At 37.0% G+C, this 27,158-nt stretch overlaps 1 protein-coding gene across 2 annotated transcripts in view; it reads left to right on the top strand.

Annotated features, from left to right (window-relative positions):
• Positions 1-201: 201 nt before the first annotated feature.
• The window catches only part of LOC137391513 (zinc finger protein 277-like), a 40,438-nt gene continuing 13,481 nt past the window's right edge, over positions 202-27,158 (top strand). The window contains exons 1-10 of one of the 2 annotated variants that reach the window (XM_068078015.1): positions 202-339; positions 1,855-1,956; positions 2,172-2,251; positions 4,813-4,987; positions 8,916-8,980; positions 10,384-10,429; positions 13,290-13,422; positions 13,952-14,034; positions 20,473-20,593; positions 23,319-23,411. In XM_068078015.1, coding sequence (XP_067934116.1) covers positions 227-339; positions 1,855-1,956; positions 2,172-2,251; positions 4,813-4,987; positions 8,916-8,980; positions 10,384-10,429; positions 13,290-13,422; positions 13,952-14,034; positions 20,473-20,593; positions 23,319-23,411 — 1,011 coding nt within the window. In that variant the 5' untranslated portion in view covers positions 202-226. The remainder of the gene's footprint in view (positions 340-1,854; positions 1,957-2,171; positions 2,252-4,812; positions 4,988-8,915; positions 8,981-10,383; positions 10,430-13,289; positions 13,423-13,951; positions 14,035-20,472; positions 20,594-23,318; positions 23,412-27,158) is intronic. The other variant, XM_068078016.1, reaches the window with a different exon arrangement.

Genomic DNA, 27,158 nt, shown 5'->3' on the forward strand with positions numbered 1-27,158 from the left:
TGGCTTATAAATTTCTTTTATTTTAGTTGTGCGATGTTTTTCTTTTACCATTATGTAATATCAAAATCAAATCTCAGCCCTTTCCCAGCCAATATATAAGGTGCTATATGCGGATATTTTGGAGGTAATAGTAGATGTCAGGAAGGTAAAATCCACATTCAGTATTTTTCTTTTCATAAACATTCTTATTCTTTTAGTACATATCTGCCTTGAGGCTGAGTGAGGTATGGCCTGTGGAGTACAGCCACTTGTGTTAGAATACGGGAGTGCCGGGAGTGCCCTCTCCTCTGAGGACCCTGACAGGGCTCAAGTAGGCCCTTGTCTTCTATGCAGGGAAGAGTGAGTTGCATTTCTACCAACATAGCTGTCTCTTGAGTCAGTGTCAACTCATATTCAACTGATTGTCTTTATACATGTGGAAGTTGTCAGACCTTGATAATGTTTCAAATTGGCCATCAAAGATACACACTTAAAAAACTGGATTACCTATACAATTTTTTGCATGTAGTTCGGAAGAGAATTTATTTACCAGCTTTTTGGAGAGGCTAAAAACGTTGCTAAATGTTATATATAAAGGGTATATTTTGGTGAGACGATACTATGTGCCTGTCAAATGCTCTACATGTCGGTTAATTCTGGTATGATTTGTTGGGATTCGTAAAGCTCTTTATCGTTTGAGCTGGCAAAAGTTAACAAATAGTAAAAGTACTTTTATTAATAAATAAATTTTACTCTATACTGTTGTATAAATGCTTCATGATAACTTATAACACCTTTAAAGGTTGACTTTCAACAAAATTCACATTACAGTTATTTGGTATCAAAAGATTCACCATGTCCTGCTCTGTTGTGTTGTAGGTGCAAAATATGTGTGAATACGATTACAAGCTCTTAAAAGCTCAAAAACGAAAAGCCGCCGTAGATTGGAATCTTTTTATTTCTCTGACGTAGTCATGAAATTTGGTTATCGTCTTGTGACGTGATGTTCTCCCGTGAATTGAAAGGGCAATAAAAAGCTCAATATAAAACTTATCGTAGCACTAGTTTATGACAAACACTTCGGGTTTTACTGGAGACCCCGTATCAAATATAGATGCTCGCTACTTTACAGTTTTGTTTCAGTTTGGTCTAATTGGCAAGTCGTAATCTGATCATGTGACCCAATACTTCGCAAATAATTTCTGCAGCACTTTTCGATTATCACAAATGACCCACAGGCTTGTCATGATAATCAGACAATGATATGTATTCCTTCAAGCCAAGGCTAAAAATTAAACAAATTTTTACGATAAGTTATAAACTTATAAGATATCACTGCTAAAAGTGACAGCATTAAAATGACAATAAAACAGACGCATAAGAACAATAGACATGGTTTTATTGAATGCGTGAAGCATATTTGTGAAATATTTTGACGAATAAGGTTGCATGAAAGTGTAAACAGAAACCATCTACCACAGCTACGTCACATTTGAGCCATTTTGGAAAGAGAATCCAAACTACGGCGGTCTCGTGTGACTGCGATTAACTGTTCGTTTTTGAGCTTTTAAGAGCTTGTAATCACATTCCCACATATTTGGCACCTACAACACAACAGAGTAAGACATGGCGAATCTTTTCATATCAAATAACTATAATGTGAATTTTGTTGCAAGTCAACCTTTAAGGAATGAGGCTATAGAATAATACTCTATGATTATTCAGCTTCAACCTCCTAGAGCCTGCTGCTAGAGTGTTTGCCCCAACTAACACTCCATAACATAGTACAAGCACATTCTGTAAGCTATCTTATCAAATACGTATGCCAAAACATACCATATTGGAATACTTGGCTACTTTATATCTCACCTTTAGGTTTAATTTGTCTGGTTCAAATTCTCAAGACTTGTTCAAGCATTTGCTGGAGTCTCACAAGCTTGTCATAGCGGACGCTGATCGTATTGCCAACCTACAAAGGTATATAACATTTTCTAGAGCAAATTGCTGCTTTGTATACAGCCATTATACTTTAAATATAGCAAATACTTATAATAATATATAATATATATATGGGCTATTATATATACATGTATGTAATTATATAATAGCCCATATTATCACCAGGTATATTTTACTTCATCATAATAAGTAAACTTGGCCATATTACTGAGGCTTGTGTTGAATTCTTGCAGTTACATAGAATACTGGAGGCCAAGGCTGAAGAAGCTACCTTTGGAGTCTGTTTGTGTGAAGATGGAAGACATGACTGCAGGTAGCCCTTGTATAGTATGCAGAGCAGATTGCTTGTCATTTTCCATTATACATCTCTAGTGTTTGCTTTTCACTCACAGCTCGCCTGTCTAGTGACAGTACATCTAGACAAGGCAGACAATAGTACATTGGCTATAATGATAATCTTTACTATAATAAGAGCCGTGTCCGTCTGTCCAAAGCCACGCCACGATTGTTAGAAAAAACAATTACACGACTTGGGGATCGAACTGGATTCCTTTTCCAAATGTCTCTCAGATTTATGCTTGAACAACGTAGTCACTTTGACTAGCATTTCACCACCTCATCACCGAGTGCACCAAAATATCTCAGTTGTGATATAATTAGGTTTGATCAGAAGAATCCACTGAAAACATTGACACATCATCCGTGAACTTGATAACCCTTTGTTTACTGCACTGAATTCGTCTCTTACACAATGCAGAAACTGTGCATTGTGACTGGCACATAGTATAATCTGTCATAATCCTCCCTATGCTTTAGCCGCATCTAGTGTCGGAATTGTTCATCTTCTCATCGGAGTGACATCGTTCAGTCATAAACATGCGAATCATTGACTTGAAATCGTGTAGTTTCTATTGGTCAGCCTTGCACTCATAGACGTTTCTATTGGTCAGCCTTGCACTCATAGACGTTTCTTGCTTTAGTTTATCCTCCATATCTCTTGTTTCATAACCTCTTTTCTCAAACCTTTACCTACACTTCCTATTGAACTCCTTAACAGAGATGTGTTTATCTCCTGCTGATTCACTGGCTCTCGTTGTTGAAATATACGGTGTGTTGCCTGGGTGTGTTGGCTTCTCAGTTTCTGTTGACTCACCAAGTTTCATGTCTCGGTACATATTTACCAAGTTTAGGTTGGATGCTGGTTTGTTTTGGTCGTGAGTTTGGCTGTTGGCCAGCGCATTGTCACTATCAACACTCAATCACCTGAACAGATGTTTTCAGCTACATCTCTCCGGTCTCTAGATCACCAACCTCCTCTCATAAACTTTAGTATAGCAACCTCATTCATCTTTCTGACATCTAACGTCAATGAACATTTCTCACTAATCGATGCTGTCCAATCCATGGTTTCATCAATCACTTTGATTTGTTTGTAGTCTAAATAAGCATAATTTTTAAATACTAAATAATTTATTACTCACGAAATGGAGCATAGCAAAAGGGTAACACAGCATTGGAGTGTTATACATGGAGCTCTTTCTAGGTTGAGTGTTTTACATGGAGCTCTCTCTAGGTTGAGTGTTCTACATGGAGCTCTCTCTAGGTTGAGTGTTCTACATGGAGCTCTCTCTAGGTTGAGTGCTCTACATGGAGCTCTCTCTAGGTTGAGTGTTCTACATGGAGCTCTCTGTAAGTTGAGTGCTCTACATGGAGCTCTCTCTAGGTTGAGTGCTTTACATGGAGCTCTCTGTAGGTTGAGTGTTCTACATGGAGCTCTCCGCAGGTTGAGTGCTCTACATGGAGCTCTCTGTAGGTTGAGTGTTCTACATGGAGCTCTCTGTAGATTGAGTGTTCTACATGGAGCTCTCTGTAGGTTGAGTTCTCTACATGGAGCTCTCTCTAGGTTGAGTGTTCTACATGGAGCTCTCTGTAAGTTGAGTTCTCTACATGGAGCTTTCTGTAGGTTGAGTGCTCTACATGGAGCTCTCTGTAGGTTGAGTGTTCTACATAGAGCTCTCTGTAGGTTGAGTGCTCTACATGGAGCTCTCTGTAGGTTGAGTGCTCTACATGGAGCTCTCTGTAGGTTGAGTGCTCTACATTGAGCTTTCTGTAGGTTGAGTGCTCTACATGGAGCTCTCTGTAGGTTGAGTGTTCTACATAGAGCTCTCTGTAGGTTGAGTGCTCTACATGGAGCTCTCTGTAGGTTGAGTGCTCTACATGGAGCTCTCTGTAGGTTGAGTGCTCTACATTGAGCTTTCTGTAGGTTGAGTGCTCTACATGGAGCTCTCTCTAAGTGGAGTGCTATCCATTAAATTATCTTTACATTGAGCTCTCGTTACGTCGAGTGCTATACATTGAGCTATCTCTACGTGAAATGCTCTGCATTGAGCTCTCTACAAATTGAGCTCTCTAAATTGAGTTGTTTCTCTACATTGAGCTGTCTCCAAATTGTGCTCTCTCTAACTTGAGTTCTTTCTATATTGAGCTCTCTCTAAATAGATTCTCTCTATGTTTAGCTCTATTTACATTTAGCTCTTTCCACATCGACTACTCTGTATTGAGCTTTCTATTTCTGTTGAGCTTTCCATACTAAATACTTTATGTTAAATTCTTTCTGCTTAGCGTTTTACATGGATATTTCTATTTTAAGCCTCAGCCCTTGTAGCTCTCCCGATTAAGCTGGCCTTTATTTAGTCCGCTATTCTCATTCCAAGAGCCCCCATTACCACTCATTCCTCTGATTTATTGCTTGTTAAACAGTAATTCTCGCCCATAAACAGCATTAGTAATCTAACTTGAGTCAAACTAATCACCCTCTTTAATTTTAGTTCTTTGATCTATATAATCAATGAATATGTTATCATTGTGTTACAGAGGGCCCCGTCTACTACTACATGTTGTCTTCCGTGCTCAAGGAGGACAGATTGCTCAGATCTAAACTAAACCAGGAGAGGCTAAAAAAGATTCTTAATTTGCAGCAATTAGAAAGAGAAGATAATTCCAAATCATGGTGCTGTCTTTTCTGTGGTGAGCTCATCACAGGCAACAGGTTTGCTGTTTATTTTGACATGTAGTGTCGCTTGAGAGCAAATGTAATGGTTTAAGAGTTATAGACGTTTCTCCCTTCCCTTCGGCCTCCTCAAACCCCACGCACTACCTAGCAAATAGCACAAAACTGCTAAAATTATCATATTCAATTAATACAATTAGGTAGAGGTTGATTAATGGAGTCTTAGAGTCGGAAGTCGAGTTTACTGCATTGTCTGACAAAAGCATTGTCTCACGAAAGTATTGTGTGACGCAAGCATTGTGTGACGCAAGATTGGAGGATAGTGTGGGATGAAAGGGGTGTGTAGACAACCATGTGTTTTGTTGACAACACTAGCGAATGACCAATGTTAAAGTTTTGTAATGTTTTTTGCTACACAGCTATTTTGCATGAGGCTGCCGTCCATGATTGACTTCTTTTGTTTGGATGTTCGAGATTTCCTGTTATTAGAAGGTGTATATAAGTGTCCCTCTTATTAGAAGGCGTATACATTTCATAAAACCTCTATTTGCACGCCATGACGCTCTATCTGTTTACCCTTCACCTATAGTGGCGCTTTATTAGTGGTGACATTCAAATAAAGGGTGGCGTTGTATTTTTAAACACCTCATTAGAATTTTCGGCAAATAAATTTAGCCCTTTCACAGGCGAAATGAATGTCGTCTTTATTTTGCACTTACCTTCGGGCAGAGCGACGTTAACCCTTTTGAATGTTTGAAATTTGCTAACTTATCTCCAACTTGTCATAGATCTCTAAATAAATATACCCGAAGAAGCTAATGCATGTCTTAACTAGTTGATAGCTATTGTGTGCAGTTCACCTCCGATGATCTTATAGCCTGCATTGCAATTTGTTGGAGCTTTCAAATTTTTTATTTCGTTCTAGCTTTGAAGGCATCTGTTCATTTTATAACTATATTTAACAAGGTTGCATTAAAAAGCTTATTGCGCTCTTTAATATGTTTGCTACAGTTTGCAGCCAAAATGGGATTTTTATGTGCATTAGAAGGCGAATTACGATCATCGATCCATTATTAGCCGAGTTCATATTACCGCAATGATACTATCACATAACATGCTATAAGTCTGCAAATTTATAAGTTATATACTAATAATTTATCAAATGCTACAAATATATATTCAAGCGCAAATGACATAAACATACCATTATTATGATACATTCAGAAACAAAAAATAACAATCATTTGCTTGCCAGTTGCGTTCTGATTATTGCCTTTGTTTGGACTCATTTCATATTTTTTTGGCTGTTCAATACCTTCCACAGTGTCTTTTGACCTCAACTTTTCTTCTGCACAGCTGTGCTAGTCGATATTAGCATCCAAACAATTTTTTAGCAGGGAAAAACTTACGCGATGCAGTTTACACATCTCGCGCAAATAAAGAGAAAGGGCGTGTAATCAAAATAGCCTCAAAGTTTTAGTCTCAAATACCTAGTATCACAGATTCCCTTGAAAATGCGGAAAACTTTTTGACATACACCCAAGTATTAAGACCGCAGTAAACAAGGAACTACTATTAGCCTAATACAGTTACTAATCATTTCTATGGTGTTACATTCAAAGTTTAAATGGAAAAACCATAAAGACTTGTAATTGGAAAACGAAAAAAATTAATTGTTATTGATGTAATCGAGTTATTATTACTACGATTTTGTGGACACTTTTTTACTGATCATTTGCTAATATAATATTATTTTTTTCATAAGGATCAAGAATTTCAAATAGTGGTGGTCAAATAGAAGTGCCGTTCAATGAAGGGTTTCACACTATTTTTAAACCCTTCTCCCATAGTGGCGCTAAAATAGAGGTGGCGTTCAAATAAAGGTGGCGTTCAATTAAAGGTGGCGTTCAATTAAAGGTGGCGTTCAAACACAGGTTTTAGGGTAATTAACTGCTGCCACTGTAGAGCATTCTTTCTGTGCTATCCGAGTAGCTGTTGTATACTATGATTTTCATTGTCTCATTGGACAGTTCACCGCATAGTTGTCACTGTTTTTAAAGCTCTGTAACTCACCAGGATTTAGTGTGTCACACAACATCAGGAGATCATGTCATAAGCCTCACTCGGTTTATCATCAGCACATTTTTGCAGCTCTTTAGTTCTTGTTGATAACACACTCATGTAACAATCACCTCTTTATCACTACTTAGCCACAGGAGAAGCATCTTCAAGTCTCTCATAGCCAAATCCACATTATTTTAAAATCAATCATTGTTAGGGTGTCATACGCTGGTTTTTGATAATATCTGATCCCTATTCGGTCTATCCCTAGAGAAGCTGGTCTGGGGATATGCTAAGTCCCTCTTTGTTAAAACTACTAATTAAAATGTCTGCACCATTCCTAGCAGATCATAGCTGATAGACTCGCCTTATCTCGTGTCAGTTGGTATGTTCAAATGGAATTTTTGCCTGTAATACTGCAACCATATTTTCGAAACAGGCAAATTGCGGTATTTAAATAAACGTTAACAACATTCATATACCATTCCGAAATGAGACAAAATGGTGGATTTGCCTTCAAGGTGCATATTAATTACAAATTTGTGCAAGGTGATGAGTTCTGTAAACTAAGACGAGTATGAAGCTGCTCTCATATGAGAATCGTTCCAGGGTTCTTCTGGTAGCACCAGTCGACAGTTGCTAGAATATGCTATAAAAACACTGCTCACCAACAGGTTTGATAAACTTGCTCATAAGGCGTTCGTTCGATATAAGCTCTTTTTGCATCACTTATGTTAGTATTGTGAGGTCGTGACCCCCTATGTTTATCAACACTATTCATCCTAACTGTCCTATCTTCACTGACTTCGTAACTCATCATGTCCACTGTTTTCTCTCTCTCTCTCACTCTCTCTCGCTCTCTCGCTCCCTCTCTCTCGCTCCCTCTCTCTCGCTCTCTCTCCTCTCTCTCTCTCCTCTCTCTCTCCTCTCTCTCTCCTCTCTCTCTCTATCTGGCAGCCAGGCTTTTTCATCTTTTCTCAATCTTTCAACTAACTTACCTCCCTCCTCTGTCCATACTCGCTGCTCATCTCTTACTCCTCGTCTCCGCCTTCCTGTCTCTCATTTTAACTTTTCTCTTTCACGGTCTTTCATCCTCTCTTTGTATTTTCTCGCCTTAATTTTTCCCATCGATTGTTTTCACCCACCTATTAGTGTTCATTTTCAATTTGTCTCTCAATTCATAGTTCTTGTTTCCTTGCGTATCAGTCTTTGTTGCTAGTTTTCATCCTTTTCCATCATCCGTTTTCCTCTGATATTTTACCTTCTACCCTAGTCATCTCCTGGTTCTTCTCCAGTCCTCCCTCCACCTCATTGTAGTTTGAGGTTTTCATCAATGAGATTTTTATTCTTTCTCCATTCTTTAGACATATCATTTCTTATACCCGTGTATTTTATATCTAAATACTGGTAGTGTCAGGTTTGAATAATAATACTGCATACACATGCCTGAATTTATATTATACGCCTATATGTCCTATTTACTCTACACACTATCTGTTTTGTGTACATACTTTGTGTTGTGTACATACTCTGTGTTGTGTACATACTCTGTGTTGTGTACATACTTTGTGTTGTGTACATACTCTGTGTTGTGTACATACTCTGTGTTGTGTACATACTCTGTGTTGTGTACATACTCTGTGTTGTGTACATACTCTGTGCTGTGTACATACTCTGTGTTGTGTACATACTTTGTGTTGTGTACATACTTTGTGTTGTGTACATACTTTGTGTTGTGTACATACTCTTTGTGTTGTACTCACCTTCTTTACTGTACATACTTGGTATACTCTACATACTCTGTGTACACTACACTTACTCTACATATAATGTTTACTTGTGTACTTTACAAACATACACTACATAATCTTCGTGCGCGATATGCTCTTTGTTACGTGTTTTTCAGATCTCTCATCCTCGGTCATATGAAGTCTGAGCACAACTTCAACATTGGACACCCAGATAACCTTGGTAATGTACCGTATTATTTACAGCTAACCTTTCAAGTACACCTTCTTGAGCAGCTCTCCCCACGGCTGGTGTACGTAAAACATCTCGTACACCAGCCGTGTTGATCGAGTTCTCTTTTATAGCTTTATCTTCATTATCTCAATGGGTTTAAGTTCATATCATTCCTTGTCTTTTCATAGAGATCGTTGTCTGCTATATTAAAAAGAATACAAAGGTTTTGCTGGCATTATTATATCCTTTTGGTTTCACGCTAAAGGCTATTTTTGCAGTGCTTGAAGGAGTATGTTGATCGAATAGTAAACTGCTCTTGGAGCATGGAACACTTGTACATGAGCCAGATTGGTCCCCTGAGCTTGTCTATATCTGAGGCACTAATAAAGACAGTTTTACATGTCATGGTGCACTTTTAGATTCCCTCAAATACATTAGCTGCCCCATGAATGACATAGCTTGGGTTCTTACTATTGAATAAAGTGGGTTCACTATTTTAAAATTTTGTTGCATTTGTTTCCAACGAGTGTAAATATATGTTTTCACCCATTATTGTGAACAAAACATAACATGTGGACATTGTCATTACTGCTGTTTAACATGACCCCTCTTCTTCCTTCAATGCCACGTGCTCGCGGTTCTAGCTTGGCTCCTTTATTCTGACAGGAGCTAGATTGACAGTATGTGCTAATAGTGATGGAGCAGTTTGTTCTCATATAGTATGCATGCAGGTACTTGGACGTCCTGTGTTATGGTGGTATCCTGATCTGTGTCATGAGATTGATGTGGCATGATTGTGAGGTGGCTGCTGAAACTTATGCAAAAGAGTGTTGGTAGTTTACCCGCTATATCTTTATAAATCCGATATTGCAGAAAAGTCAGGAGTTTCGAGGTCAAACCTCTTTACACGAGGCTATATTCCATCACCTGGAAAATATATTCGATGGTATTAATAGATTGTCTAACTGAGTGCATGTCCTGTTACAAAAGGTTAGATAAGTTTCAGTGATTAGGATAAGGGCAGAAAGGATGGGACGCGGCATAGCAAGACTCATAACAAGGCTTATCTTCTACTCACGACCCTCATGTAGTGCACCCGGGCTCCTAGCTCTCATTTATCATCAAGAACAAAGTTGAGTGAAGCAAGAGACCGATTTAGTGATCAATACAGTTATTTTGTTGTAACTGCAGTTGAGGAATAACATCGCTTGGCTTCTTTGATTTTAACACTGGCCAAGTAAATGCCAGTAAAAGACGCGTAAGACATACCGTAATTTTCATCGATGAACTTCTACATCAAACTTGGCCCCTTTCTAGCTAATGAAGTATCCTTTTCTCTCCCATCTCAGCTAGATCATACCTAATACGCAACAGTTTTAGTTCTATTTTTACATATAATTTTCATTTTGCAGTTCACGTGGAGGCCTTTTTGAACAAACTGCATGACAAGCTGGACAGGTGAGCGCTCGTATATTCCGCCAGCATTAGCCATGGTTCACGTGGCTACACTCTAGTCGGGCATCTGCTGAGCGCATTGTTTTTTCATCACATTAACTTTATGAAGCTGTGACAAAGGAACTCGCTGTTCCTGGTATCAATTGCCTTTAGATCTTTCATCATATCATGTTTTTGTAAATATGGTTATGAAATTATACTAGCCCTTTTGAGACTTGTGTAGGAGGGGTATGTGTGAGGGAGGGAGAGTTGCTTACATGCTAATTATTCTACCAATTCATCACTGCCAGCTATCAGTATAGCAGATCTCACTCCACACGGCCATGACTCACGCAGTCTCTCAGGTTGTGCCAAATATGATGAAGGTTGGCCCGCTTGTATTCAAGTGGTGCCAGCCGCTGGGTCCGATCAGCCTAAATTAGTGTCAGGCTGCATCGGTTCACGTAATTAACAATTTCTCAGCAGTTTTGATTTGACTACTCAGTAGTGAAGGGGTCAGAGGATTCCACCAGTTTAGAAGCCAGATGGGGACCTTTGTCAGACCTGATAGTTATATGCTCTGTAATCTGTTTATTTGTAAGTGTCAGCAGACCCCTAGCTTATGGAGTAAGTCAGCAAGCCTGATGCGCTAGGTGGGGATTACCTGGATAATTCCAACATTCATTGCTGAGATTACATACCTATTGTTATGTACAGAATATGAGTACTGATTTGTGCTAAATACCCACCTTTCTCAAGTATTAGCACTTTATCTGTCTTTTCTCAGTAATTTATCTTTCTTTTATCTGTGCCCTATCTGTACTCTATCTGTACTCTATTTGTTCCCTATCTGTACTCAATCTGTACTCTGTCTGTACTTTATCTGTACCCTATCTGTACTCTGTCTGTAACCTATCTGTACCCTATCTGTACTCTATTGGTATTCTATCTGTGCTCTTATTGATGGCGTAACGATGTTAGTTAGACAAAATATTTGCTGTAATTTTCTCTAAAGAAGATACAATCGTGGTAGTTCACTCTTGCCGATATGTTTCAGAGGCTAACAAAAATATATAATTGACATTAAGGTACAGTCATACCTTATTAACATATGAGCTTAATGCGTTCTGAGACTGAGCTCATATGTCAATTTACTCGTGTCTCAAGGCACTATTTCATATATAAAATAACTAAATACAGATTAAAACAGGATATTACAGTGGAAAAATGTGTTTTTAATTGTTGTAATTCAGTACATGCGCCAATATAGTAACAAATATCTATTTAATTGTTATGATCTGCAATAAAATGTAACATCACTATGTACACCACTTTATGGAGTTTTTACATTCGAAACAAGACTTTGTGGATAGCGGCCGTCTGAGAGAGATTTGAAAGCAACGCGTTCGGTACTCTAAACTTTTGTGACCCTACATAATATAAACTTTGAATTTAACTTGAATAAATTTAGCTTACTAAACACACTTGAAGCAAAGTTTTAATCTTTTAATAAACTTAGTTTAATTTTGTCGTCTTATTTTTTAGTATCTGGTTCAGCTAGCCACGTTTAGCCTGGTGTTCACTGTAACTTTTAGCCAACCTTTTAAACTGAATCGAGAAAAAAAAGAGCGGTGCTGTTTTCGAAAGCAGCCTCTCACATGCTTGACTATATAGTGGCCGTATAATGGCCATCGAGAACCGTCTCGTATCTCAAAGTTTACTCGTATCTCAAAGATTACTCGTATCTCAAAGTTTACTCGTATCTCAAAGTTTACTCGTATCTCAAAGTTTAATCGTATCTCAAAGATTACTCGTATCTCAAAGTTTACTCGTATCTCAAAGTTTACTCGTATCTCAAAGATTACTCATATCTCAAAAATTACTCGTATCTGAAAGTTTACTCGTATCTCAAAGATTACTCGTATCTCAAAGACTACTCGTATCTCAAAGATTACTCGTATCTCAAAGATTACTCGTATCTCAAAGTTTACTCGTATCTCAAAGTTTACTCGTATTTCAAAGATTACTCGTATCTGAAAGTTTACTCGTATCTCAAAGATTACTCGTATCTCAAAGATTACTCGTATCTCAAAGATTACTCGTATCTCAAAGATTACTCGTATCTCAAAGATTACTCGTATCTCAAAGATTACTCGTATCTCAAAGTTTACTCCTATCTCAAAGATTACTCGTATCTCAAAGATTACTCGTATCTCAAAGATTACTCGTATCTCAAAGATAACTCGTATCTCAAAGATTACTCGTATCTCAAAGATTACTCGTATCTCAAAGATTACTCGTATCTCAAAGTTTACTCGTATCTCAAAGAACACACTTGCTCAAAATGCTGCTCGTATCTTGAGTTTCTCCATGTTAGGGCACTCAGAGGTAGAGGTATGACTGTATATATATATGCTACAAATATCCGTGAACTGAGCATTACATACACAATCAGCAGGAACTGAGCGCAGTTGTGAACAGCTTTCTTTTTTAGTGAATGTTTGCACATATACTTGTAAGGTTTCAACTTTCAAGTCTATAATCTAGCAACTGAACCATCTCCCATCCCTATATGTGTACATATGGGGATAGCATGTAGTGATGTTGGGTACATGTAGTGATAGGTACATGTAGTGATGGGTACATGTGATGATGAATCTAATGGAATGTGGTGAATAAACATAATAACAGGGGTAGATATAATGATAGTTCGAATCCATCGCAAATCCACCGTCACAACAGTATGTTTAGTATTGTATTCATTTCAAAGTAAGCAAGTTTTTTACGTGTATTAGTTATAAGCTATATAGCTTATAGTTATAAGTTACAATGCTTTGTTGGCAGTGTGGAATTTACTGCCATGCTAATAATGTGTATGATGCAGGTTGTTGTGTCTATACTGTGAGAAGACATTTAAAGACAAGTTGACACTAAAGGAGCACATGAGGAAAAAATTACATAAAAAGTTGAACCCCCGCAACCAGGAATATGACAAGTTCTATCTCATCAACTATTTAGTGAGCAGTCTCTTGTTTTATCTCTGGTTTTATCTTGGTACATCTTCACCTACTACTTCTATATTACTACTGTATGTACTACACCCATATATATTACTGCTGTACGCTGGCACACCCATATATTACTACTGTACGTTAGCACATTCATATATATTTCTGATGTATATTAGTGCATGCATATATGCTACTATTGTATGTTGGTACACCCATATATATTACTACTGTACACTAAAAAATCGATATATATTAATACTGTATGTTGGTACATTCATATATATTACTGCTGTATATTAGTGTATGCATATATATTACTACTGTATGTTGGTACACCCATATATATTACTACTGTACATTGGCAAATCAATATATATTACTACTGTATGTTGGTACATCCATATATATTACTACTGTATGTTGGCACATCCATACATATTACTGCTGTATATTAGTGCATGCTGTTTTTATTGCACATGAGCTCTCTTGGTACTCACGCTGTTTTAACTGTGGAGGTGTACGTACGTTGCAACAGGAGATGGGTTGTGACAGGGAACCTAAGACTGTGCGGAGAGGACGAGGTGGCGTTGTGGCATACATAACAACCAGCACTGACAGGTCTGTTTTTACATTTGATTGAGCAAATCAGGATGTTGTGTCATCAACTATCTTTGTACTTTGAAATATTATATTTTTCTTGTGACCCTATCACCTATGTTTATGTCCCGCCAGAAATGTGTAGAGCATACAATCACAAGGCCTTGAGGCTCTTTTTGAAGTTACCGTAAAACCTCTGTTTAGGCTCTACCTTCATTGGAACGCCACCTCTAACAAAACGCCACTATAGGGGAAGGGTTGAAACGTACAGCGCTACCCTTTCATTGAATGCCACCTCTAATAGAACGCCACTTTTACATTCATTATGTTTGATCTTTATGAAGTCACTAGATGAATGCCCAGCGTTGCATTGCACCGGTAACAAAATAGAAAATTGCATAGAAAAAATGTTTTTATTGGGTCAAGTTTCTTTACCCAATAAATTTGAGTAACGTACGTTAGTTAATCTTACTGTATTAAAAGCCGTTATTATAACTTAAGCCAGCGTTAGGAAAAAAATTGCGTCATGCTCTTTAAGCATCCTAGTTGAAGCGTGAGTGTATTGACCGATCGACATTAAAGATTGACAGGTGTAATGAGTGTTATGTGCACTATTTTTCATTGCTATGGCCAGTTAGACATGTAGAGTAGTGGACAGAACTTCTGCCTGCAGACCTGGAGGTTCAGTGTTCAAATCCAGCGCAAATGGATTATTCGTTTCTAAAAATTTATTGTTATAACTGGACAAATGAAAGACGCTGAGATATAGATATTAAAAAGTGGTCAGTAAAAAATTCTTCACAAAGTGGTACTTGTGATGACAAGATTACATCAATAAGGATGAACTCATTGTTGTGGTTGCCATGGTTTTTAGTGATGGTGTACCTGAGAAGATCGTCCCAATCACTATAACTACACTCCGATTTGAAGTTACTAAGGTCTAAATCCGACCCATTGTGTTCAGATTCGTCCATAATGTTGTTTACAACCTGATCTGAAGACTTTAAAATGTTTAGATAAACAATAAGAACATTCTTCAGGATTGGCTTATGCCATAATTACAGCCATTATGGCATATCGAAGTCTGTTTCTTAATTCAAAAGTATTTTGGTTTTTTCTCAGAACTTTGAAAGCAACACCGTCGAAGTAAGTAATAATTATATTAGTCTAATATATTTTACTCAAAGTAGCTCCTTGTTTAACTTGACCCAATATTTCAACATATATGAAAAACCATTTAGCAGAAAATTGATGTCATTAATGTCGCTCTGCCGAGGGAGCATGCAAAATACAGGCGACATTTACATCACTTCGCTTGTAAAAGAGTTAACTTTATTTCCCCAAAATTCTCACCAGCTAGTCGAAAAATAAAGCGCCACCCTTTTTTGAACGTCATTCTCTAATAGAATGTCACTGTCGTGAATGGGTTGAAAAATACTTCACCATGGCGCTCAAATAGAGGTTTTATGGTATGTATCTAAAAATATGACAGCGACACTTTCTGCACATTTATGCAAATTACTGAATATAATTAGTCATACTTTATAATAATAAGTTTTTAAAACATGTTTTACATTTGTTTTTTTTGTGTCCCACATTCTATAGAACCCTGTCTTTGGTTACTAAAGATCAAGGAAATTACTAACTTCTACTTTTAGTAAACTTGCTTCTTTGTTTCGTGGTTCGTGTATCGCTGACGATTAGCTGCTGTCACCACTGCAAGCGGCTGATTTCCACTTCGGAGCTTTGTAATAAATTTGTAATTATTTTGTCTGTTTATTGAACCGTGTTTAAACTCGCTGCAATTTAAATTTCTAATATTTCTCTTTGATCGGGACAGAAAAGCGGTAAACTGTTTGATTTTTAAGGCTTTATGTATAGACATATAAACTGTTGCTCATTTTATTTCATGTACATGTAACTCAGTCCTGCATTGCTCCTACTATGTTACCACTCACAGCCTTTGTGACATACAGAACATTCAAGCTATAGTTTATATTGTACTCTCCGATTCACAATGTTACCACCTTTATTCAAACAACACAATGTCAAACATTGGTTTGTCTGTTAGTCGTAAAACAAGACACTTTGTACTTCCTACATGAGTTGTGCTGGTGATGACTCATCAGCATTCTCTAGCCATATAAATCTAATGCGATATTTTTGACTAATCGATCCTTGTTGGTGTTGCTTAACAACACTCAAGGGGACTGATAAACATATCTACCATCTGGTTAATCAACACAGCTGGATGAAGTTTCTGTTGACCAATGCCAGAATTCTAAGAAAAGCTTTGGTAAGGAGAATGAGAAGACTCGATCTACCATTCTTATGTCATTCTATGAATTTTGGAAACTGGCAGACTTTTATACAGGCTAAATAATGCCTGGATTCACTAGAATTGGGCTTCCCTGCCCCTGCTGTGGGAATCGGTGGAAAGTAAGCTAAATTGCTGATGGATATGATGGATTCTGAAAATAACAAGAAGAAATGCTTGAAATCTGATGGACAGGGTTGGCTTAGAAAATCAGAATGACCAACAGTTCCTGTTTCATAGGACAGTTGCAGACATAGCATTGAAATTGCTGCTTTTGGTAAAACATGAAAGCATAGCAGACACTAGATCACTTTCTTTTGAAGTGGTAAGCAAAAAAAATATCAAGAGTCAAATTTGGTGTCAATAATTTATTTATTTTTGGCCTAAGGTTAGAGCTGAAATTGAGATTGGCGCATTCAGGATTGATCGGTGAATTACAAGTAGACTGTTGGGAGCATAGTCTCATCATCATCATCAACTTTATCTTCAAATGCAAGAATGACCATCAAGGCATTTTCAGTCAAATAATCGCACCTTCTAAACTGTGTTAAATGCAGGGACATTGAGAAGCGCTGAATGTAAAACTAACTACAACAGAGTGTTGTCTATCGTTTCCTTCACGTCGGTGACTTGAGAAAGATGATAAAAAAGAAGTCATACGGCAGATGAATCTTAAAAACCATACAATTAAGAAATATACCAAAAAATTCAAGAAAAGATGGAGTGAAATCTTGGATTATGTTATATTATTGATTAGTAAAGCTTGGAAGATCTGAAACAAGTTGAATTCATCTGTTCACATAATCACATCCTCAATTTTAAGGAAGCATGAGGAGGTTTAATGAGAAAAGATGCAGTTAAAGTGTAATAGCTGCAATACAAAATATGGGGAGCCCTCACCAACTTGCGGTGACTTACGGTAAGCTTGAAAGGTAAACTAGAGATATGACATTGATGGAAAACGAAACTAGGACTATTGCGAAATTGATACGCAGGCATGTTTCACCATGACCTTTGAAAAGTGAATGGATCCAAGAAGAGAATTGACTGTTCAGCTTATTTCACTGAATGGAACCATACTGTTAAAAGAAAAGGATTCGCAGCATATTTCGTTCAGCTTTGAATGTATTTGGCGCTGTGGATTAAGCTGCACTGAACAGAAGTCAAAACTGATGCAGAAAGAATTGAGAATGACACTTTGTATTGTGAGAAACCTATATTGACTAAAGCTTTTACAAGGAAAAACAAGCTTTTTGGTGAGTATAAAACTGGGAAGAAATAAGAAATATTGTGGAATGAATCTGCTTAAACAGCTTTGCGAGATAATTATTTACATGGAAAATCAGAGGGAATATTACCATCGATGAGGCCTTTGTGTCCATTTTTAAGGTGGGTGGTAGGAGGAACTGGTTACTACATAAAAACTCTTTTCCATCATTTGTTAATAAAATAAGGACACATGTTATTTTGGACAGAATAAATTCAAACATATCTCCTTAGATTTTACACTCAAGCAGTTTTTGAAGTGTTAGAAATGCCATCAATATGGTCTTCAAACTCCGACATATCTAAGAATTGTTGTAAAGATCAGAACATGGACTTATCAGTATACATATACCGGTTTTATAGACATAATGAAAGACCTTGATACCGGTATTCAGGAATGGCTTTTTGTGTGTGCTGAAAAAATGTGGATGCGCAAACAAACCCACCGGATTAATCCCAGCTTAACATGATGATGTTGGATCCAAGGTAGCTCAGGCAAAATCTTTCTAAAGGATTTAACATGATAAACAGATAAAGCTGTGAATTTTCATACCTGATTGCAATACTTTTAGTGGCATTTATGGACAATCACAGACAATGCATGACAAGCCATCAAATATCATGCAAAAGAGTTGCTGTCTGCAAAACTAGATTGGTGGATCAGAGTGCTGCAGAAATGCTTCTATTGATTCATAAATCCCCATGACAGTAGTCAATTTCAGCTTGAAGCTCAGTAAAGGAACATTCACTGCAAGTATCAGCAAACTATCTTGCTCATTAGCCTTCATTAATCACCACAAACTAGCAGACGTTTGTACCAGCCACAGACTTTGAATATTTGGGAATGACTATCTCAATAATTTCGAGCAATGTCTCTAGAGTTAAAGAGATTTGAAATGTTGCGGAAAAGGCGAGTGGTGCTTGTGCTACACTCAGAACAACACCATTGTCTTTAGTCAGACGAAGTCTTGAGTCTATCACATTGCAGTACTATAACTTTATTACAAAGATCAGAAAGCTGGACTGTATACCGAGCTCAGCTACAAAAGCTATAGCTGGGTGAAATTGTGAAAATAGGATGCTATGATCAAATCACAAATACAGAAATTCTGTGATGTTTCAACTTGTTCTCAATTACTGTTACTCATAATATAAAAATCGTCAAAGACCGGAAAAATACTCACTCTTTGCATAACTGCTATATTCTATTTAAATCAACTTTATACACGTGTAGTTGTTACTATTATAAATTTTTATCCGCATTGTACTTTTACCTACAAAATTGTAATGTTCTGAAAAAATTTTGGTGTTATTTGCTCAAAAGTATGTTGTATGTCAAAACAAATATTTGCTTAAATTTTACGTTGTACGCTGAAAGATTTATTATGCAGATGTTGGGTTGTATGAGAAATACGCCAGTTTCTAGGAACATCTTTTTGCTGGTTGATATAGTTGCTATAGTGATCGCGTGATTCCAATAGTTGCTATGGTAATCAGATGGTTGCTAATTACTATGGTAATCAGATAGTTGCGATGTTGCGGTATTTCAGGTTATTGCGATGGCTGCCGTCGTGATCAGAGTGTTGCTATAGTAGTCGGATGGTTGCAACAGTTTCAATGCTAGTCAAAGGGTTGCAATAGTTCCCATGGTAATCAGGTAGTTGCAACAGTTGCCATGGTAATCAGGTAGTTGCAACAGTTGCCATGATAATCAGGTTAGCCTATTGGCGTAGCTGTCACCGTGATGTTCTATATTAGAGTTGTCATGTCCTTTTCTATTCTGGTTTTTCCCATCTGATTCTTCGGCCCCCTTAAAAATTTCATATCTCAACCATATTAATAAGTGGTCTAAATGCATTTTAGTTGCACTTTTAGAAAGGTATTTGTATCTGAACTAAGATATATTTAGCTCATAAAGTTAGACACTTTTGAAGTTTCATGCCCGCACCTGTTTGCACCTTTCTTGTAATGGCCAATTTATTACACCAAGAGCCGAAGCGGTTAATACCTACAAAGATCTAAGCGTTGCTTGGAGCCCGTATAATCTCTGCATTAATCTGTCAAGTATGGCAGGTTGTGTAAATAAGCAGTTATAGCCTGACATAATCAGCCTTGTTGATGCTGCAGCTGAATGGTCAATCAGTCTAATCCCCTCTTCAGATTATATAAAAGAACATAAATTAGGGTGCCTTGCAAGCCTTCCAAAAGCCATTCATAAAAAGCTATAAACTTCTGATCATCTCCCACTATTAAAAACATTTTCACGGAATATGAAACAATACATGATACAAAAGCAAACCAAACATATTGTTACATATAGGTATATTATATGTACAACTTATTGTTGGAGGCGGTGTCGCTTTTTGTTCACATCCTTTTCCAGTAGGTCGTAAGATCTATCGAGTTCATCTCACTTCAACGTATATCTTAATACAGCTCTTCTCCACCATAGCCGCCTCAAATTTATCTCATGCGTCAAATGAAGTTTTAATGTGTCTTTTGAGTTTCTACTGATAAATTCTAAGCAATCACCAATGTGGAAAGCTTGTGAAGTTACCAGTTATACAGCAGTATAGGTCTATTATGCACAGATGCTTGCGATAATTAACTCTTGGTTTTTTAACAAAAGTCAAAGTACTTCGTGCAATGACACTGATAACTCTTTTGTAGGAGTGCCTGTACTTGGTACAAACATTGAAAATATCAATGGACGTGTAGCTCTATTACAGACACTAATAGCTCTGTTGCATAGGTTAATGCATGGGATAGGAATGGCTAGTTGTTATGAGAGCTTATTGACCTGATCTGATGTAATCAACTAGTTTTTTTAGCTAAAGTCAGCAGTCAGTGTGACTCATACTTGGCTAATCTTGCAGCGATGCAGAAGAAGAATGGCAGGAGGAAACAGATGAGAACACTGCGGAACAGTACCAATCTACATGCCTCTTCTGCCCTCAGACCGCTGGTCAGCCTCATCTTATATTCACGCACATGGCGGTAGGCAAACTGCAGTATGTTCACAATGTCATGCCTCTTCTGCCCTCAGACCGCTGGTCAGCCTCATCTTATATTCACGCACATGGTGGTAGGCAAACTGCAGTATTTTCACAATGTCATGCGCTTCTGTTTCATCCGGATTAGATTATGATTTCCACCGAGCTATAAGTTTTGTATAGAGTAAAGGAAGACACTGCAACAGCTCCTTTGTACCGTCATTGCTATAGTTCAATATGCCCGTACTAAGCAACCTTATCAGCCAATTAAATTCTATAGCAGTCTTGCCACGAGATGAATGTGGAAGGAGTTATGATGTCATATAATTTCTTATGGCTTCCCACGTAACCCGACTACCTAATGATACAGATGTCTACTTTTAACTTGATGTGTCACAGTTTAGGATACCTCGATGATTTAGTAATTGTAGTTTGCGCCATAAGGTCATAGAGTTACCACTCTCAGTAGTCGAAGGGTCCTTATCTTTTTAGAGTCACGGAATTACTGTTAATAGGCTCATAGAGCTATTTCTTAACTAGATTCACAGACCTATGACTGCTGAAGGGACGGTACGGCTAGTTTACAGTCTTTAATTGATTATATTCTGAGAGTTATTAGGTTTAGTAGAACTGCCAAGTCACTGCTATATTGTAATTTCCTGTTTGCTATTTGATTACATTCATGGTTCTTACACTCTTTTGATGTCATAGAGTTAGCACACTATTACATTAACCCTTATACTTTACCAAAGTCATAGAGTTACCATTCTGCAGTTTATACTTTTTATACTCTACTAAAGTCATAGAGTTACTGTGCTACTAGAGTCACATTTCTTATACTTCACTAAAGCTATAGAGTTACCATTCTGCGGCTCATGCTTTTTTATACTCTATTAAATTCATAGAGCTACTACACTACTAAATTCACATTTGTTATACTTCACTAAAGCTATAGAGTTACCACTTGCGGTTCATGATTTTTATACTCTACTAAATTCATAGATTCACATTTTGCTACACTTAACCTAAGTGATAAACCTTGTACTATTACCACTAATGCTAGAAGATACCGGTTACCTAGCTCCCCTCCCAGCTGCACAAAATCACTACACCAATATGGTTGTAGAGGTACTACTTCTTTTAACCTTAGACTTATTACTGCGCTATAATCATAGACTTATTACTGCGCTATAATCATAAAGTTATTACTGTACTATAATCATAGAGTTATTACTGCGCTATAATCATAGACTTATTACTGCGATATAATCATCGAGTTATTACGGCGCTATAATCATAGAGTTATTACCGCGCTATAATCATAGAGTTATTACCGCGCTATAATCATAGAGTTATTACTGCGCTATAATCATAGAGTTATTACTGCGCTATAATCATAGACTTATTACTGCGCTATGATCATAGAGTTATTACTGCGCTATATTCATAGAGTTATTACTGCGCTATAATCATAGAGTTATTACTGCGCTATAATCATAGACTTATTACTGCGCTATAATCATAGAGTTATTACTGCGCCATGATCATAGACTTATTACTGCGCTATAATCATAGAATTATTACTGCGCTATAATCATAGAGTTATTACTGCGCTATAATCATAGAGTTATTACTGCGCTATAATCATAGACTTATTACTGCGCTATGATCATAGAGTTATTACTGCGCTATAATCATAGAATTATTACTGCGCTGTATTCATAGACTTATTACTGCGCTATAATCATAGAGTTATTACTGCGCTATAAACATAGACTTATTGCTTCACTTATTATCTTATTCACTTATCGTCCATATAAAATAATCCAAGGTTTCTTTCCATCTTTTCTTGAATTTCCTAGTATATTTTTTAATTCTGTGGTTTTTAAGTGTAAACAGAAGCCATCTTGTTCAACTATGTGACATTTGAGCCGTTTTGAGAGGGATTCAAACCTACAGTCGTTTTCGTGATGGCTGCGATTAACTGTTCGTTTTTTAGCTTTTAAGGACTCATAATCACATTTCCACATATTTTGTACCTACAACACAACAGAGTAAGACATGCTGAATCTTTTGATATCAAATAACTGTGATGTAAATTTTTGTTTCAAGTCAACTTTTAAAATTCACTTTTGTATACTTCCTTTTTATCCTCTATATCAAGTTCTCCCACGTGAATGCAGCGATTGACAACAATTGCTACTAATTCGTATATCTGTTAGTTTATTAGACAGAAAGAACGGTTGTACCCGTCGGCATAGATGATGAACAAATGGTAATCCCCTGCGCCTTCATTAATCCTCGAGAACACTCATTGAGTTACTCGTTGATTTACTGGTTGATTTACTGATGGTCTGACTGGCTTATAAACCTTTAATTGCCCGCAAAACACCAGAAATCTGTCGATCAATTTGGCTTTGGCTCATTCTATAAGGGATAACACAGGGGTCGCCGGTCTAATACGCTTGATATCGGTGGCGGCGGTGCTCGGGGCGTATTGAGGAGCTAGCGGGGGCTGGTGCACAGGTGTTTACTCGCAGTATTAAATCTCTATTCATCTTCCTTCTGATACAGTTTAGCAGAGAATTAGGTTTTTCTTGGCAATACGCATGTTCTTTGTCACCTTTTCTACGTTCATTCTCTTAATCAATTGTCCATTTACACTACTTTGTAACTTTAATGGTTTGACTACACTAAATGCCTTCAGACTGCTTCATTTGTTTTCAAAGGTAGAGCATTCCTTTCACTTCCCAGAGTTGATGAAAAGATCTGAACTCAACTTTTACCATCAAATTAAAATCATCAACTATATAAGACGCCAGGTTCGTCTAATCATGTATTTTTTATACATATTTCTGTGCTTTGTGCTGTTACACAAGCAATATCTAGCTATATCTAAACATCTTGTCTTTGGTTTACTCCTGTTACACAGTGATGCCTACACATGCATGCCTATATCTTATTGTGTATACAATGGAAAATCTACACATGCGTGTCTATATCTTATTGTGTATACAGTGGAAAATCTACACATGCATGTCTATATCTTATTGTGTATACAGTGGAAAATCTACACATGCATGTCTATATCTTATTATATATACAGTGGAAAATCTACACATGCATGTCTATATCCTATTGTGGATACAGTAGACAATCTACACATGCGTGTCTATATCTTATTATGTATACAGTGGAAAATCTACACATGCATGTCTATATCCTATTGTGGATACAGTAGACAATCTACACACGCATGTCTATGTTTGACTGCTGTTAAAAAATGGTTATTACTGTTCTTCTCTGTTAATGTATGCATCTGTATTTTGAATGTTCTAGTTTAGTGACACGATCAGGTTTACTCATACTCTTAGGATATATGTTCTAGTTCAGAATGAACTTGGCTTTATTTTAGTCTCAAGGTGTGGGCCAAATATGGCTGCTCTTTTTATTGCCTTTTAACTACAAGAGCTACAACATGTTTTCCTCGTGACTACGGTCATTTTTTAAATATTTTTATTATGATCGTGGACTATTATTAAATGTTTGTTGCGAATATCTCGGCCCACCTGCTCGTATGTGCCAAAAATCTTTAAAAGTGCCGATTCGCACTTCAGTGCTGAACAAACAACTGAGCCTAGAAAATGGGAGACCCCCATGAAATACTCGTGTCTACACGAGGGCTCATTAAAGCTGTCCACCATCAATTCAACAGCTCATTCTCTCATCTTCACAAGGTAACCATGCGTTTCACTAAGCAATACATACTTAAATAGACACATACCTACATGGACACATACTTACATAGACACATACCTACATAGACACATACTTACATAGACACATACTTACATAGACACATACTTACATAGACACATACTTACATAGACACATACTTACATAGACACATACTTACATAGACACATACTTACATAGACACATACTTACATAGACACATACTTACATAGACACATACTTACATAGACACATACTTACATAGACACATACTTACATAGACACATACTTACATACTGTGTTTATATGAGATTGCTGGATAATATGGTTAATATCCTTGTCCTTTTTACGCTGACATCCAATAATTAAACTATCATGCTTATCAGTTAATAACATTTATTATTAGTAATGTGATATTTATATTTTTCTACTTTTTTTTATAGAAAATATGAGATATATATCAGTCAAGGTATTGATTTGTTGGTTATAGTGACGCAAATTATATTTAGACGTTCTCTGAATTTTCCCACTATGCAGATTTCCATCCTTGAGTTTGCTTTGAACTTGCCCTCTGCTAACATGAAGCTACTACAAACATGCCAATGACTCCAAGTTTAAGGTCAGCTATCGGTGTTCTGCTGTTTCATCCTTTAAACATTATTATGGAGAGCAGAAGATTAAAGGTTTAGAATGAGGTAAGTCTTTGATAGCAGCATTTATGCATAATTCCATTGACAGTCAAACCTCTACTTGTGAAAGTAATTCACTCTATGATCTGCTCAGTATGTTAAGACTAGACTTTTTTAAGTTGTAGCTAATATTCTTGTAAGAAAATGCTGCAGTTTAATTTGTTGCATAACTGCTCAAGAATTACTGCAGATTGTTACGCGTTGCATTAAGGCTAATGTTTTATGTAGAACTATGTCAACATCCCAATTATATTAAAATTAATAAGGTGATCCGTCACTACAATAGGAGTGTCTGTCTGAAGACACCCTTGGAGGTTGGAAAAACGATTCCATCACACGGGATTTGAACCCGCAGCTTACAGTATAATAAACCGACATTAACAACCACACAAATCAACTGCCTTGTTGTATGTCGGAATAATTGTGCCATTAGTTATTACAATTGACGATCTCTGACAGTTCACCAGATTGCCAGGTTACTAGTAGTCAGGTTACTAGTAGTCAATAGAAGGAAGTTAGCTTAGACACAGAGGTTTTGGCTCAGCAGTTTGTAGGTTTGGAAGTAAGTAGTGATAAAGATCAGGGATGCGACTTACTATAACTTGGGCTAGCTGAAGTTAAACCAAATGAATTTAGATTACGTATTTTTTATTTAGATAATTCTTTGTATTTTATTTTCAAACTTCAATTGCTTTTTCGCTTTTATTTACGAAACTGCTGTGCTTCGTGAAATTGTGCTGGAAAAGCTTTGAGTGTACTTAAAGGTTGACTTGCAACAAAATTCACATTACAGTTATTTGATATCAAAAGATTCACCATGTCTTACTCTGTTGTGTTGTAGGTGCAAAATATGTAGAAATGTGATTAAAACCTTTTAAAAGCTTAAAAACGAACAGCTAATCGCCGCCATCACGAGACCGCCGTAGTTTGGATTCTCTTTCCAAAACGGCTCAAATGTGACGTAGTTGTGGGAGATGGTTTCTGTTTACACTTTCATGCAACCTTATTCGTCGAAATATTTTCACAAATATACTTCACGCATTCAATAAAACCAGTCTATTGTTCTTACGCATCTATTTCATCGTCATTGTAATGCTGTCCCTTTTAGCACTGATATCTTATAACTTACCGTAAAAATTCATTTAATTTCTTAACCTTAACTCGAAGGAGTACATATCATTGTCTGATAATCATGACGAGCCTGTCGGTCACCTGTGATAATCGAAAAGTGCTGCAAAAATTATTTGCGAAGTATTGGGTCACATGATCAGATTATGACTTGACGATTAGATCAAGCCGAAACAAAACTGTAAAGTAGCGAGCATCTATATTTGATACGGGGTCTTCGGTAAAACCCGAAGTGTTTGTCATAAACTAGTGCTACGATAGGTTTTATATTGAGCTTTTTATTGGCCTTTCAATTCATGTGAGAACATCACGTGACAAGACAATAACCAAACTAATGACTACGTCAGATAAATAAAGAGATTCCAATCTACGGCGGCTTTTCGTTTTTGAGCTTTTAAGAGCTTTTAATCACATTTCCACATATTTTGCACCTACGACACAACAGAGTAAGACATGGTGAATCTTTTGATACCAAATAACTTTAATGTGAATTTTGTTGCAAGTCAACCCTTAACATTCTTACCTGCACATTTAGTGGTAGGTGCAACATTCTTACCTGCATATTTAGTGGTAGGTGCAACATTCTTACCTGCACATTTAGTGGTAGGTGCAACATTCTTACCTGCATATTTAGTGGTAGGTGCAACATTCTTACCTGCACATTTAGTGGTAGATGCTATCTACTGCGCTTGTTCAATTTGCTTTTTGAGCTGACTGGCTTTTGTACAGCGTACCATAGCATTGATAGCCCATAGCAGGTGAGCTAATTTGCCTACAAGCTCGAATTCTTCCATTACTCATTGTCCTAAACTGGAAGAGTATACCGCAGTATAATTTCTATATTGCAGAAGTTTGATAAAGTTGACAAAATGTTTTTTAGCAAAATGACCAAAGTCTCAAAAGATTCCAAGCAAAATTATGTCGCGGGTGAAATGATAATTATTATCATTAAACCTGATCACTGCTGGTAGATTAATGATTGTTAAAAAATAGTCAAACATTACTCTGGTTAAAATC

Source organism: Watersipora subatra, chromosome 3, assembly GCF_963576615.1.
Source record: "Watersipora subatra chromosome 3, tzWatSuba1.1, whole genome shotgun sequence".
Taxonomy (NCBI): Eukaryota; Metazoa; Bryozoa; class Gymnolaemata; order Cheilostomatida; family Watersiporidae; genus Watersipora; species Watersipora subatra.